This window comes from Gossypium hirsutum, chromosome A13 (genome assembly GCF_007990345.1).
Source record: "Gossypium hirsutum isolate 1008001.06 chromosome A13, Gossypium_hirsutum_v2.1, whole genome shotgun sequence".
NCBI lineage: Eukaryota > Viridiplantae > Streptophyta > Magnoliopsida > Malvales > Malvaceae > Gossypium > Gossypium hirsutum.
This window is the reverse complement of record NC_053436.1, coordinates 5996916-6012934: the sequence shown is the minus strand read 5'-3', so window position 1 is coordinate 6012934 and position 16019 is coordinate 5996916. Positions and strand designations below refer to the sequence as shown.

At 27.8% G+C, this 16019-nt stretch overlaps 2 protein-coding genes across 3 annotated transcripts; one reads left to right on the top strand and one right to left on the bottom strand.

The window, feature by feature from the left end:
• Positions 1-5836: 5836 nt before the first annotated feature.
• Positions 5837-6542, bottom strand: LOC121212225 (uncharacterized). The gene has a single exon (XM_041084624.1). The coding sequence runs from the start codon at positions 6375-6377 to the stop codon at positions 6021-6023; it is 357 nt and encodes a 118-aa protein (XP_040940558.1). The 5' UTR covers positions 6378-6542; the 3' UTR covers positions 5837-6020.
• Positions 6543-10822: 4280 nt separating this feature from the next.
• On the top strand, positions 10823-15785 carry LOC107918598 (uncharacterized). 2 transcript variants are annotated; one of them, XM_016848191.2, is made up of 15 exons: positions 10823-11480; positions 12196-12226; positions 12741-12870; positions 13021-13101; positions 13299-13381; positions 13477-13586; positions 13690-13800; positions 13919-14025; positions 14166-14427; positions 14507-14584; positions 14686-14739; positions 14803-14892; positions 14994-15083; positions 15203-15283; positions 15529-15785. In XM_016848191.2, exons 2-15 carry the CDS (start codon positions 12208-12210, stop codon positions 15556-15558), a joined length of 1326 nt encoding a protein of 441 aa, XP_016703680.2. In that variant the 5' UTR covers positions 10823-11480; positions 12196-12207; the 3' UTR covers positions 15559-15785. The 2 variants fall into 2 exon arrangements, with proteins under 2 accessions (XP_016703680.2, XP_016703678.2); XM_016848189.2 differs by having other exon boundaries at positions 12157-12226.
• Positions 15786-16019: the final 234 nt, after the last annotated feature.

Below are 16019 nucleotides of genomic sequence, written 5' to 3'. Positions count from 1 at the left end.
CAGCCAACACATAATCGGATTTAACATCATAACTGCCTGGTTTAGAGAAATGCCAAACGAGGTCGTCACTAGGCTTTAGGAGACTAATGGGAACACATCTGACACATTCAACATCCATGGGAGCGAGCAGGCCATTTAAGAGATCATTTTCCCAATCCATACTATCCACCTGTAACAAATCACTGACACGTATATCTTCAAGACCCGGAGTACCTTCAATATTAACATAAAAATTAGCCTCTTCTTTCAGCCAAGGGTCATGCAAAAGCTGAATCATCACCAAATCTTCATCTCATACCTTCTAAAGAGACTCCTCCAAATGAAAGAGGAGTTAGATCCCTCAACCGGGGATTTAAATTGCAGTCGCGGCCTCGTTTTCAGTCACATTGCGTTTATCGCGGTTGCGGACATAACGGATGTTATTGCCGTCACTACGGGTATCGTGGTTGTGAATTTTTTTTTAAATTTGCACAACTTATTGTAAAACATAATAGTGGTTTCGGTAGTAGCAGTTTCGGACAACGTCGCTATCGCTATATAGCGGCTGCTATACCAATATCGGACCGCTATTTAAATCCTTGCCTTCAACAGTTCTACTCGTAAGCGTCTAAGGCATAGAAAAGAATCTCCACCCTTGCTTGCATACAAGAGCCATATTAAAATACGAACCACACCTTTTAAATTTTAAATTATGTCATATAGAATTTGATGTGTTAACAGTGAATTTGATGCAATTAAAACGTTTTAAAATTTATAGACCAATTTAAAATAAGAATCATAGTTCGGGGACCTTTGATACAATTTACTCATTAAAATATACTTCAAGTTTGTATGTCTTTGCATATTTAAAAATTAGTTTTTTTTAATTTTAATTTTAAAGAATTTAATTCCTATATTTATTGAATTTAAAAATAAAAATTTTATTTTTATTTTAAAGAGTCATATCCATAAATTTAATAAAAATATTTTAATGATATTAACAAATAGATTTAAATTTTAAAATTTTAAAAGTGGAGAAATTAAATTTCTAAAAGTATACTTAAAATATATTTTAACCTTTTCTAATTTTATATATTAACAATAAGAATGTAAAACGTTTGATAAGATCAATCATTTCAATCCATTCAATAAAAAATCAAATGATTTTAGCGATCCAAAAAAATATCCCAAAAAAAAGAAAACAAGTAAATGGATTGAAAACATAATATTTTTTTATTAATTTTGTTTTGATATTCTTCATATCCATTTATAGTTGTTTAGGATTCGGGATTACCTCTCCTAACAATGTAATTTCTGAAGTTCGAACTTGTGTTTTCTTTCGAGAGTGCAATATATTTTATCAATGCACCTCTAACAATTATCGGTAAATTCCAAATTAATTAATGAATAATCCATGCTTAAAATAAATTTTTTGCCCCTAAGTTTGGAAAATAACTCCATTTTAGTACCTGAAATTTTTGTCCATGTGAATTTTGGAACTTAACAATTTTTCTCAATTTTGTCTATGGACTTGAATTTCACCATAATATGATGCTGTGAGATTGTGTCACGTCATCACATAAATATTTAAGAAATAATGGCAAGTTCTACCCTTGTACTTTAACAAAATTTTCAGTGTGGTACTTCTTTTTTTAATTTTTTTAATGTGGTACCTACACTTTTAATTCTGTCTATCATTGTGGTACATCTCTCTAATAGGAAAAATTATTTTCTGAATCGTCTTTACCACATCATCCATGGTCTCTACCAATTAAAAATAAATACATTATTTTTTTCTACATCATATGTACTATTGGTAAAAAAAGATCATGGATGATGTGTTTATTTTTAATTGATAGGGGTCATGGATGATATGATAAGAAGGGTTCATAAAATAATTTTTCCTCTAACCATGTTATTTTTTTGACCTGACACATGACCCACTTAAATAATAACATGTGTCACTTATACCATATGTTTTTTAATTTCAAAATATGAAAGGACTTAAGATTAAATAACCCAAATTTATTTTTAACCGAAAAAACCCCTAATAGCCTCATCTAATTCCAGCTTTAATAACAAAATTAATTACTCAATTCTCTTACCATACTCTTCAACTCATAAAATTTATGAGAAATTATATGAAACTAGGATACCATATTATTTATATTCCTTTCCAATAAGAGTATCCTATTTCAGCATTTTCACTCTAAATTTCAGAAGATCATGTTGGATTTGATTTTTTTCAGGATGAAAATACTAAAGTGACATGCTCTTATTGATAATTAATACAAATGACATGGTATTCCAGTTTCATATAATTATTTCTTTAAAATTTAGTCAACCATTTTCATTGTCTTTCTCTTTTTTTTTAATAAAAAAAATTAATGTGCTAATTATATTTTAGTCATATGTCAAATAGTGTCAGTGATAGAAAAATATATATATATATATATATCAAAACGAATAAATTAAAAAATTAATGGAGTGGAGACAAATTCCTTTCATTTGAAAAGGATAAAGAGAGATTCGTCCAAACATACAATCAAGAATCTATCTCGCCAAATAACATATAGGCACCATATTTATAATATCTAGATTATAGCTTCCATTGAAACTTGTCTTCAATATGGATTGTATTTATATAAACACCAAACCACATCAACTCTTACAAAAACTCTATTATAACTTAACTACTAATTCCCATTCACAAAACAACTAGAAAAGAACCTAAATCATATGATAAAAGCATCCTTTCATTAATCATCGTCGCTCAAGACACTCAAAAACCTAATCTTAGAACTTTTACATGAGCGGCTTGTTAAGTGGATTGGGACCTAAGTTTGGCAAGTTTCCTTTTATCATCATATCTTCAAAGGTCTTCATTAATTAAGGACCATGAGTAACTTTGTTTGGTCCACCAAGACCTAAATTTGTCGAGTTTCTCTTGGAATATGTTTGGATAAAAAATTTAAAAGATTTTTTTTATTTTATAGAAATTTTTAAATTTTATTTATTTAGATGTATATAATAAAAATTCAAAAATGGGTTGTGAGTAATTCAAATTCTCTATTTAAATTTCACCTAAAAGGTGTTTTTCAAAATTATTTTCATTTAATATATATGGTCCTATTATAAAAATGAAAATTTTAAACTTCAAAAATGTAATTTTTATTTAATTCCATTATAATTTTTTATATTTCATATTATTAAAAATATTTATATATTTTGCAAACATAATGATAACTACGTCACATATTTTATATTATTATTTAACTTATAAAATTATAGTAACCTTATTTATAAAAAAAAAAAGAATTTCTACTATCACATGCGTTACGTTTAATTTTATTCATTTAATTTTTAATTATTCTTTTAAATATCGTATTTTAATCAATGTAATTAATGTAAAATAATATTTTTTAATTGAATTGTTAAATATAGTTAAAATATATTAACTTATTCATCAATTTAAATATTATAATAAAAAAATTTAAATTATAATTAAAATATTTTTACATATTAAAAATATAATATAATTTTACTTCATATAATTAATGCAAAGCAACATTATTAAAAATAATAATTAGTTGACAAAATTAATATATACAAATTATTTTGAAAATTCAAAGTTGGCTAAATTTTTTATATTTTTTCTTGGTTTTTTTTCTAACTAATACTTTTGAATTAAATTATATTTTTAAAAAATTTAATTTAGTTATATGATAGAAATAAAGGATAGTCTCGTCGGCTCAAAAGTTTTTTCAAACTCGTGCTTTTACGCAATTAATAGTTAGTTATTTTTTAAATATTATATTTTTAATTACACTAATTAGTGTAAAATATTGTTTTTATTTGAATTATTGATATAATTAAAATATATTGACTTTTCAATTCAAATATTATAATATAATTTTTTAAATAATAATTAATATATTTTTAATATATTCAACTACAATATAGTTTTTCTTTATGTGATTAATGCAAAGCAATTGTTCAAAATAATAACTAATTAACATAATTAATAACTCTAGTATCAATTAAGTGATAAATAACATACTTAGACTTTTATTCAAGCAATAATTTTATTTTAAAATTAGCACAATTTTTTCAACTAATAATTGTAATTTAAATTCTAATTATTTTTAAATGTATAATTATCACAATATTTATTTATTTAATTTTTAACTAATAATTATAAATTAAATATTATAATTATTTTTAAACGTATATTTAATAATATGATGTTTAAAAAATTTTCTATACATAATTATTGGGTCAAACAATTTGGTGGAAAAATTTCGCCATATAAAGCCAGACAAGGCTGTTAAGGGGGAGCTTTGAGCCTTTGATAAGTTTATGTCAAACCAAATTTTGTTTCCAACTTATTGATTCATCTAATTTTGATCAAAAAAAGAAATCATCAAACTCGAATTTATTGAGGGGAGATCGATTTTGTTAGAAGAAGTCTACAAAATATTATCTGTCGAGAGTCGATGAATATTAAAAGAGATGATATTTACCTCTAATGAAAAAGATAACGGGTTTACAAAATGAGAGTGTTTCATCAAGTATCTAAGAACGTGGATAATATAAATGTCCATAACCACTCACTAAAAAAATTTCAACATTTGTAAATTAAAATGCAACTCGAATTTGAGAAAACAATATTTCTTTAAAAAAATTAAAGCCCTGATTATCTTAATTTAAATTTAAAAGAAAAATGGAAAATTTCATAACTGGAATTAATATATAGGTGTAGTTGCAGTTGATCTTGGATTCTTCTACTTTCCTTTATTTTTAAAACGTTTTCGTTGAATTTGCAAACGCGTTTATGCCAAAGCTACGAGTGGTTTCACACTTGCTTTTTGACAAAACATCACCGTGGGGGTGTTTTTATTGAATTCAAACGATTTTTATTTTTATTTAATCTATATTTTTTATGATGTAAAAATGTATTTTATATTTAAAATAAAATTTTTTCCAAAAAAATACCAGTTAATTGATTTTTTTATTTACTTCAAAATTTTAGGGTAAACTATTAAAATAGTCACATTTGCTTACTTCAGGTTATATTTTAATCATTTATGTTTGAAATGTTATATTTTAGTCATTTATGTTATCACGTTGTAACATTTTAGTTACTGAGCCGTTAATTTCCGTTAACAGTGTAACGGTAAGCTGATGTGACATGTTAAATCAACATTTCAAATAAAAAATTCGATAAATTTATACAATTGGTCCCCATATTTTTTCGTTTTGAACTATTTAGTTTTTTTCTTTTATGTGATCTTTTAACTTTCCTTTTTTTTCTCTATTTTCCATTTTTTTCTACTTCTCTCTTTATTTTCCTTCCTTCTCCATTTCTTTTAACGTAGTTTTTTTATGTTTTCCATTTGTTAAAAATAGTCATTATACTTTTATTTTTTTCGAGTGAGGCGAGCTTGTGGACTAGTTTTAACAAATAAAAAATATAGAAAAACCACGTTAAAAGAAATGAATAAGGGAGGAAAACAAAGGGAAAAGCAGAAGAAAATGAAAAAAAAAGTTAAAGGAACATAAAAGGAAAAAAATTAAATTGCTCAAAATGAAAAAATATAGGGACCAATTGTAGAATTTAAGCTAAAATTTTGTTTGAAATGATGATTTAACGAGTCACGTCAGCTTACCGTTACACCAATTAACGGCTCAGTAACTAAAATATTACAACAAGATAATATAAGTGACTAAAATGTAACATTTCAAACATAAATGACTAAAATGTAACTTGAGTCAAATAAAAGTGACTATTTTAATGGTTTAACCAATTTACAAATTCCAAAAATCCCTAGAATATGACAAATAATCACCGACAAACACACACAAAAATCAAAACCATACATTAATCACTAATCACAGCAATGTAAAACTGTTTAAATTTACAATTAAATACAAAAATCATCAATTTTCCGATTATCAAAACAAAAGCAACAAACAAATCTTCAACACCAAACAGTTTTTTTCTTCATATTCTACAGAAAGAAAATGTAAACAGATGATCATCATCGTGGTCGAACATCAGAAACCTGAACGCTATTCACCTTCGAGTTTTGCTGGTAATAAGAACCAGCTTTCGAGCTTCCAGCCATTGAAGAAGGGTAGTTTAAATAAGAACTATAGTTGTCGCCCTTTGAGCTAACCAAACCAAGACCAGACCTTTGCTCAAAAAACTCCACCGTCGTTGGTGGCTGAAACTCCGACCTCGTCCGCCTATGCGACGACCCCTCGACGGATTCCGCCGGTGACTGTTCCATCAACAAATGGTAACCACGGCTAGACCCAACGGACATGGACCGGTAACGGTTGCTGGGTTTTTGCTTCTTCATGGCATGGATCAAATAAGGGATTAAACCTTCCATGGATACTACTTTATCAACTCTTTTAATTTCCTTCTAAATGTGTGTGAAATGCAATAAAATGGAAGAAGATATATTTATAGCAAAAGGTTGTCGTTGTTGAGAAAGTTGACATTAATGGAGGAAATGGTAAGGATATTGAATACGTGTGTTAAGGACATTGTCAAAATTTTATGGACCGATGCTTTCATTTTCATTTTGTTTTGGTAGTTAGGTTATACTTATCTACATAAAAAATATTAAATAAAAACACAAACACACTCACACATACACTAGCTATTAATCAATGGATTATGTTCTTATCAATATGGGATTTCTTTTTCCCTAGATGGTGATCTCGTGGTAAAGTAAGGGTGAAGTTAGAAATTAATAGTTTGTATATATAATTTTTAAATAATTAAATTAAAATTTTATTATTTTTAGGAGGTTAAAGTGTAATTTACTTTTACTAAATTAAAGTTTTGTAAAATTTAAAGGGTAAAGTAAAATTTTATATTTTTAAGGGGACCAAAATAGGGGTGTTCAAATTTTGGTTGAAACCGAATTAACCGATTTAATTTAGTTAATTGGTCGGTTAACCGATTTAATTCAGTTGAAAGTTGGTTAATGATTTTTTAAAAGTTGGGTTATCGGTTAATTCGATTATTAACCGAACTAGCCAAACTAATTGAATTAACCGAACTTAATTATGTGGTGTTTCAAAACTTAAAATTTCGATTAATTGGGTTAATTTTTCAAAACAAATAAACATTATCAATGTATTTTTTTTATATGTTTTATACTTGTTTTAACCAAAAAATAAAAATATATAAATTTTGGTTAATTAGATCCGAAATATTTCGGTTCGATTAATTTTTTAAAAAAAATTTAATTTGGTTAACGATTAAAAAATCATACAGTCCAATTAATTCAATTAATATTAATTCAATTTAATTAACCGCTCCTTAAAAATTAACCCTAAATATGTATGTATTATAAGAAGTATGGGTAGGAACTCGAGACTGATATAAATAAAAAAACTCGAATATAAGTATTTTATTATTTCACCAATGATTAATTCAATGTAATATAATCAACTTTTAATGGTTAGATATTTCGTTTGAAAAATCAATGAACGAGCGACGGGATAGACCAATCGTAGTTTGAAATTCCGGAAAATGTTGAGAATATTAAGGAAATAATGTTTCTTTTTTTCTTGAATTTGTCAAATCGTAGGAAGTTGGGGACAGCTGAGCAGATTTGGTTCGAAAATGGCATTGTGGATATGTTTTGAAGGACTGATTTCATGGGCAATGGGGCGGCTCTACGCAGCAAGTTACATCATTAGTTCCCATCCCAAAACAATGCGCTTCTCGTTCTTGGAAACTAGTTTTAGTTATTTGGTCAAAAGCAAGCGGGATTGAAGAGATAATTACAACTCTTATGTTAGCTAATATGTTAATTGGTGAATTGAGTTTGATTTTGGGTTTGAATGAATTTTAATTAAATTAATTTTAATTTTAAAAATTTTAAATTATTTTAAATTTGGATGATTTTAGGTTTAGGTATTTTTTTGTTTAAGCCGTTTTAAGTTTAGTTAACAGTTTTAAAGTTTGAATTATTTAAATTTGTCATTCAAGTTTTATATTTAATTCGAGTTATTTTTAATTTAAGTTTATTTTCAGTTTAAATTATAGGGTTTAGAGTTAGTAAGTTCAACAAAGGTAAAGAGGGATTTAATGCCTCTTGATTAAATGTATAGTTGTTTATAGACCAAATCACCCAATTAGGCTCGAAGGCATTCGAAAATAGGAGAGTTTGGACAAAAATACAGGTCTAAACTATGGATTTGGACAAAAATGAAGCCCATAACAGGTTGGACCTCAAGTAAACTTTTTTTGCCCAAACTCAGATATATGTCTTTTTAAAATTTAGAGAGAAATATTTGTTTCAATCTTTTTAATGTATTTTCAAATTATCAGGAAACATTTGTTTCAATGTTTTTAGTATATTTGATATATTATATATTTAAATTTTTTTAGGGTAAATCATCAAAATAGTCACTTTGTTTTCCTCATGTTATATTTTAGTCACTTATATTTGAAACGTTACGTTTTAGTCACTTACGTGAACGTGTTGTAACATTTTAGTCATTGAGCCATTAATTGTCGTAAACGGTGTAAGGGTAAGCTGACGTGACACGTTAAATTATCATTTCATACAAAAATTTTAGGTTAAATTATACAATTAGTCCCCATAAAATTTTTTCTTTTTGAGCAATTTATTTTTTTCTTTTACGTTCTTTTAACTTTTCTTTCTTTTTTATTTATTTTTCATTCCATTCTTTTCTACTTCTCTCCCTCTATTTTCCTTTTTTTCTCCATCTATTTTAACGTAAAAGAAAAAATTAAATTGCTCAAAAAAAATATAGGGGCCAATTGTATAATTTAACCTAAAATTTTTACTTGAAATGATGATTTAACATGCCACATAAGCTTATTGTTACACCGTTAACAGCAATTAACGCTCAGTGACTAAAATATTACAACACAATAACGTAAATGACTAAAACGTAAGATTTCAAACATAAGTAACTATTTTTGAAGTTTGCCCTTATTTTATATAATAAAATAATTTTTAAAAAATTTAATACGGGTCAAGTAGAGTCGGGCCAGACCTGACCTATCAAACGAGCCTAAAATTTTATTAAGACCCGATGCATGGACGATTTTAATTAAATTCAACTATTCAATTTAAGCATTTTTAGTTATTGGTTAAATAAAAAATTTATATTTAATCTCTCTAAAAAAAACTTTTAATTATAATTGTATTGTAGTGATTTTAAATTATTAATATTAATAATGGAATAGAATTTTAATTGAAATTTGAAAATCAAGTAAGATGTAGACTGAATTGCTTATAGCATTTGTATCTATCTTGATTATGGTATCAAATGGAAGGTTCCAAAGACATAAAGAAACAAAAAAAACAGCTACCACATTATTTTGGAGTTTATATCAAACCAATTTATAGATTTGACAAGTCTATATTTCTCGTCATATTCTGTAGTTTTTTCCCTCCTGTTATCAGTGTAAACCCTCTGAATATTATTTAATAGGGAAATATGATGGCCTAAAATAATAATAAAGTCCTTAAACCTTTATAATTTTTCTTTTTTAACCACAAATATATTACACATGTTTTTTTCTATTTTTATATAAATTTAGATAAATAGATGAAATTTTAACTCAAAACATCATGATTTAACATAAAAATTAAAAATAAAAAATGCTTATGCCCATGGAAAAAAAATATCAAATTAAAAATTAAAACCCTAAGTCTTTCTATATAAATCCAAAAGATTTAATATGCGTATGACCAAAACATCAAATAAATATATCAAATTCATAAAATTTTAAGAACGAATTAATTTATAATAACAAATAGTTTATTCTTAATGATTCGACATAACAAGACTCTAATACTACTTGTTAAAATCAAAATTTTAATATGAAACTTAATAAATCGGGATCTGTCATGTCAAATCTTCAAGAATAAAACTAAATATAAAACCGTACCTGAATCTATTGAAATCTTGAGATTTTGTGGTTTTGATCTTCCAAATAAACACACATATTGCGTCTCTCTCTCTCTTTTTAAGATAAAATATTAAAAAAAGTTAATGTCCGTGTAATTTGAGACTATAACCCTAACATATAATTTTTATACATTAGTCTTAATTACTAATCAGCCCATCATCTATTGAAAACGAGTTATTGGAGTATTTACACATATTCGAGCCATACTTTATGTAATAACTGAAGCCCAATAAGCATTCACCAAATTAGATCACTTTTCATTTGGAGTAATCTTTTATGATAGTGAATAATTATAATTATTACTATATATGTGATGTCGATATTTTTTTCAACAGATTTTACATTGCAAATTGTTTTCTCTACTCGAAGATTAGGTTTCTATATATTTTTAAAATAAGAAAAACATTCAAAATAATTGATTTGTAATTGTTCTGATTAATTAATATGATATTTTAATCTAAAATATGAGAGTTAAATAATCGAATTTAGGCCAACTTGATTTTTTTAACCACGTTCGCGAAGGTGACATTAGTTTATGACAAGCAAAATATGAATTAGGTTAAATACTCTTCTTGTTTAGCGAGTTTTGAAGGTACGCTAAGTAATATTTGTTTTCTTTTTGAATATTTTAGAATTAGAACTAAATTAATAAAATTTATAATTATTGATGGCTAAGTTTATTGAATTTTTTAAAATTTAAATTAAATTGATAAATTTTGTAAATATTAATAACTAAATTTATTGAATTTTTTTAGATTTAGTATCAAATTGATAATTTACAAGCACAAATATAGTGTAGTTATAAGTACAACATAATTACAAGTACAAAACATGTTGAAGCACCTACAAATTAAAATTAAACCAGAAACGAACAGAAAACCAGAATAACTTGAACGAATTCCATCCATTAGACTAAATCCACGAATAACAATTTCGCATAAAGTGCATATTTCCAATTACATCATGAATTTTTAAATTCCAACCAAATATTTGCATTTGATTTTGACTTAGGAGCAGCCTATTTAAAACCAGTTACCTAAAATCCAGGGTCCAATATGTTAAGATATAGCCCCCATCGATACCTTTTAACCCACATTATTCTACGGTAGAACAATCCCCAAAATAGGCTGCAATCTTCCTTAGAAGCATTTTGCCGAACATCTCATGAGCATTGTCTAGAAAAAAAAAACACAACTAAGCGGGCAGGAAGCTGGATGATCCTCTCAACGGCAAGATTACAATCACGAGAGAAAAAAAAATCACATTACAATTCGAGAAGAAGATCAAAAGAGCTTACGATCTCAAATTCACAACTGATATGAAAGTGATAGAAAGATGGAGACTGGGCTTTGGTGATAAAGTGGGCAACAAGGTTACAAATAAAAAATGGGTTTCTGGGTTTATTGGTTTAGAGCTTCATTAAGGCAGTAATTATCTCTTCAGCTAGTAGAAAAGTTTGGGAGTCCTATTTCATTCAGAAGTTGAAGTTTTTTTTTTTTCCTAAACAGCACGGACAAGAGGAGAAAGCGTAAGTTTCATTATATCTTTCTTGAGTTTTTTCATAGATTTTTCAGCTTCTTTGATTGGAGTGTATACAATTTTCTATTGCAATTTTCGTTGTCTTCTGCATTCATCAAATTAGAATTCATCCTACGTACTTTGAGTAAAAAAATCATAATTTATTATTTATAAAGAAATTAAAACTAAAAAGTGATTTTTTTTAATTGAATGGTTATTTGTGGTGATAGATATTTATTGCGACTCTTAAATACCTTTGGCAAAAAGGAAAAAGAATCTTATAAAAGATTTTATAAATAAATTAAAACTAAAAAGTGATTTTTTTGCATTGAATGGTTATTTGTAGTGATAGATATTTATTAAAAGTCTTAAATACTTTTGGCAAAAAGGGCAAAAAAAATCTTAAAAAAGATTTTATAAATAAATTAAAACTAAAAACTGAATTAAAAAACTAATTTTTTTTAATTGAATGGTTATTTGTAGTGATAGATATATATATATATTAGAACACTTTATACCTTTGGCAAAAAGGAAAAAAAAAAATCCTTAAGCCGGTGGTTAACTTCTGCAGCTAAGTATAAAAGTGAGGTTGGGTTTTCTATTTGTTTCAGTCAGAACTTGAAGTTTTCCAGAAGTGCATAAGTAAAAGTTTAGAGTTTATGCAGTAGTTAACGTTTACTTTGCAGCAATTATAAAAGTTTGGGGTTTTACTTGATCTCTTTCAGTCAAAGAAGATAATGGACAAGAGGAGAAATAGTAAGTTTCATTATCTTTTTTCGAGTTCTCATAGATTTCCAACATCATAAAGCTGTCATTGCTATCTTTGCTTTTTCCTGACTACATCAAATCAGAAGCTTGTAAGCAATATGAACCTGCAATTGTAATTTGTGTTTTTAGATGTATCTTGATGGTGTTTCATGTTTTCAGTAGGAAAAATAATGAAATTTCGTTTTCAAATATTGCTTCTATACTGCGGCTAGCATCCGAACCCTATGTTTTTGATTAATGTGATAAGTGATAATTATGTTTTATTATATGAATATCTAGAGGGATACTTGTTAATGTTTTCCATGAAATTATATGATAATGTGATAAGAGGGAAATTTTGTGAAAATATGTTGAAAACTAATGCTAGGTGTTTGAATGAATGAAGTCCAACAGTTATGCATTGAATATATATATATGCATATGCATTGGATATATGGTTTAGTTTTACAATTTTTTTCATTGATCTTAATCAATTTTATATTATGGATATCATTAATTGTAGGTAAAGGCGGCCAACGATCAAGAAGAGGCATTCTACTTGATGATGATGATGATGCTAGAGGTGATTCGCAGAATTTCTGGGGTCCATGCAGGACTCTTCATGATTACTTCATAGATTTGTCAGGAAAAAGGTATATCATAGGTCTCTTGTCTGAAATTGGTGTTTCGGAATTACTTTTAGTAACTCATTAGATTCAAATTGTTTACATTGTTTCAACGTGATACTAACACTGCATCCCAACTCGATTTAAAACTATTTCTGGTTTATTTCTAAAATGCAGGGCATCGGTGAGAGAGGAAGCACTTTCAACAATTCTCAAGGCTTTAACTCTCAACATAGAGCAAAAATTTGTAGAACTGAAGTAAGCATTACTTCCTTTTCAGGGTTTTTATATAAATGTGTAATTGATAAATAACTTTACATTAAAGAATTTAGTAGTCAGAACTTCATTTTCAAGAAGTACCTAACCATTGTCTCTAAGACTTGCAAATTCAATCTTCTTTTCTAATAATACATTTTAACCAGGTAATGCTCACAATTATAATTGTCTTGTTGCAGTTTTGTAACACTAGTGTATCAATGCTTGCATTTCATTAAAAAGGGTTCTCCTACAGAGATGAAGCAAGCAGCACATATTATTGGTAGGTTCATCCTTCATGAAGTGCAAATATTATTCGATGTCATTTGTTCAACTTTAAAATTTAGCTTATGGTTTTGGTACATATTCTTCTTGTAGGATTGCTGTCAATGATTACTACTACTGTTGAGAAGGTGCACGAAGCATATGAAGATGTGTTGACTGCACTTTCCCAGGGAGGACTAAAACCTAAGCTTAAAACCTTGGAGGTAACACTACTGATAAGATAATTAATCGCAATTTGATTTTTTGGATAGCTCTTTCATGATTATGCTTCATGGATTTTTGTTATAAGTTTATTGTCTTGCACAGATTCTTGGTTGCTTGACTGTTGTTACATTTTTCGGTGCAAGCAACTCGGATGAGACTGAATCAGTAATGAAGCTACTTTGGGACTTAATTAATCCTGGAACTGACTCTAGTGTATGAATTTTAACTGATATTTTTATCTATATATTCTGTAATTTTTTAGTCAATTCCTAAACTTAGTTAACTGTAAATTGGAGCCTAAAAGGATAGGTTTCCTTTTATGTCTCATCAGATTGAAAGGAAAGATTCACCAGCTGTTTTAACTGCCATGATATCCGCTTGGTCCTTTCTTCTTTCTACCATTGATGGGTGGAGGCTAAGTCACAAAAATTGGCAAGGGTGAGCCTTTTAATTAAAAAGTTTCATTTATTGTAAATTTTTAACAATTTCAACCTCTATATAGTTATCGTCTTTCTTTTTGTTTTCCATCTACAAACAAACTTGAAATGTCATTGATAGATTTGCAAATTTGGATGCAGGGCAATTACATATTTCTCCAACATAATAGACAGTGACGATGAAGAACTATGTGCAGCAGCATGTGAGGCTCTTGCTTTAGTATTTGAATCCAACTGTCTGGAGAAATTCTCAAGTGCAACCAAGGATTCAAACAAAGAACTTAAGGACAACATTATAAAGCAACTCAGAAGCCGGTTGTCAGAAACAGGCAATGAAAGAATTTCTAGTCAAGATCCAAGAACAGGGTTCAATTCTGCTTCGGCTGCTTTAGATTTCCTAGAGGTTCTGATTTGACTTTGTTTTATGCATATATTTAATAGATTGTATCTTGAGCTGTCATAATAGTCTTAATAACTTTCAGGATAGGAAATGTGCAAATACTCATGTGACAATTGGTGGGCAGAAACTCATTTTATCAACATGGTCTCAAAAAGTACAGGTATTTAGTTTCCTTTGAATTTCATCGATAATTGGTTTAATAATTTATTTTATTATCTCAATATCTTGCAAAGAAGCTAAACTGTTTGCTTCCTGTTGCAGCTAAAGTTTTTGAAGCATTTTCTAAGAAATGATGGATTCGTGAAGCATATGATGGTAGGTTTAATGATTTTAAATTCATCTCTTTTTATGCTTTTAACTTTTTTGTTTCATGAACAGGAAAATGAAAACTTCCATAATGTTTTCGACTTCCATCCGAAAAGAAGGAATGATTGGGGCAATGTACTATATGTGCCCGAAAGAGAAGAGGTTAGTTTACTTGTTTTCATTTGAATGGTTCATACAACTCCATGTGCATGTATACTGCTTTTGCTTTGATATCCATCATCCTAATTCTTGGTGATTTACAGGTTACTATTTTGCTTTTCCGACCTATGGTTGCTAGACACAATGATTGCTCTCTGCTACCATCCCTAACCAGAGACAAGCAGTTAGCAAAGGTGGGTTTTGTTGTCTCATTATTGTTATTACTCTGATGTATTCACCTCTGCAATTATTCAATGAATGAAGAGATTTGAGTTTTGTACTAATTTTTTTTGAATCTTTCACACCCTAACAGAAGAAGACCATGTCTCCCAATTCCCACTTGAGCAAGGCAAGGACTCAATTACTTAAAAAACAGCGAGACTTATCATTAAAGGTAATCTCTTTATGATGCTTTACTGCAATTTGTTAAAAAGCTGGTCACTGTGAAGCTAGGCAATATGCAAATTTAACATAACTGAATTACCAGAAAAAAGGTGTAATAACTGCCATTAACAGCTTACCACGTCAAGACAACCTATGAATATCTGTTCCAAAGTTGTAATATCACAATATTTTTCTTTGAATAATGTTCTCCTCCTTAACTGATTGTTTGAATATGCCTTTTTTTTTCATATGCAGGAGAGAGAGTTTGATTGCTTTGACTACTGATGAGTTGAGGTTATGTTGATGCAATTTATTCTTGCAGGCTGCAGCATTTTTTAAATTATAGCTTTGATTAGAGGATCATCATTGCGATACTTGTTTAGGAGGCATTCACTAGTTATTTTTTCTTTATTTTTTTTATTTATTCTTTCATTCTTGATATGAATGGCAAGTAAGATTTTTGTATTTGTTTGCATATCTGCCATAATAAAGTTTGATTTTATATTTTTTTATATTTATTTTTTCATGTTTGTTTTACAATTTATGTTTTTCTCAATAAAAGTAAGTAGATAATGAGTTTAGATATGCATAAAAATAAAGTTAATTCGGATAATGGATATCTAAATCCAAATTCATTATTCATAAAAGTAACGTGGATTCGCTTATTGAGAAAATCAATAGTTATGCATAATAATCAAAATATTCAAAATAATACTATCTCAATTAGCAATATCTAAATTCATAAA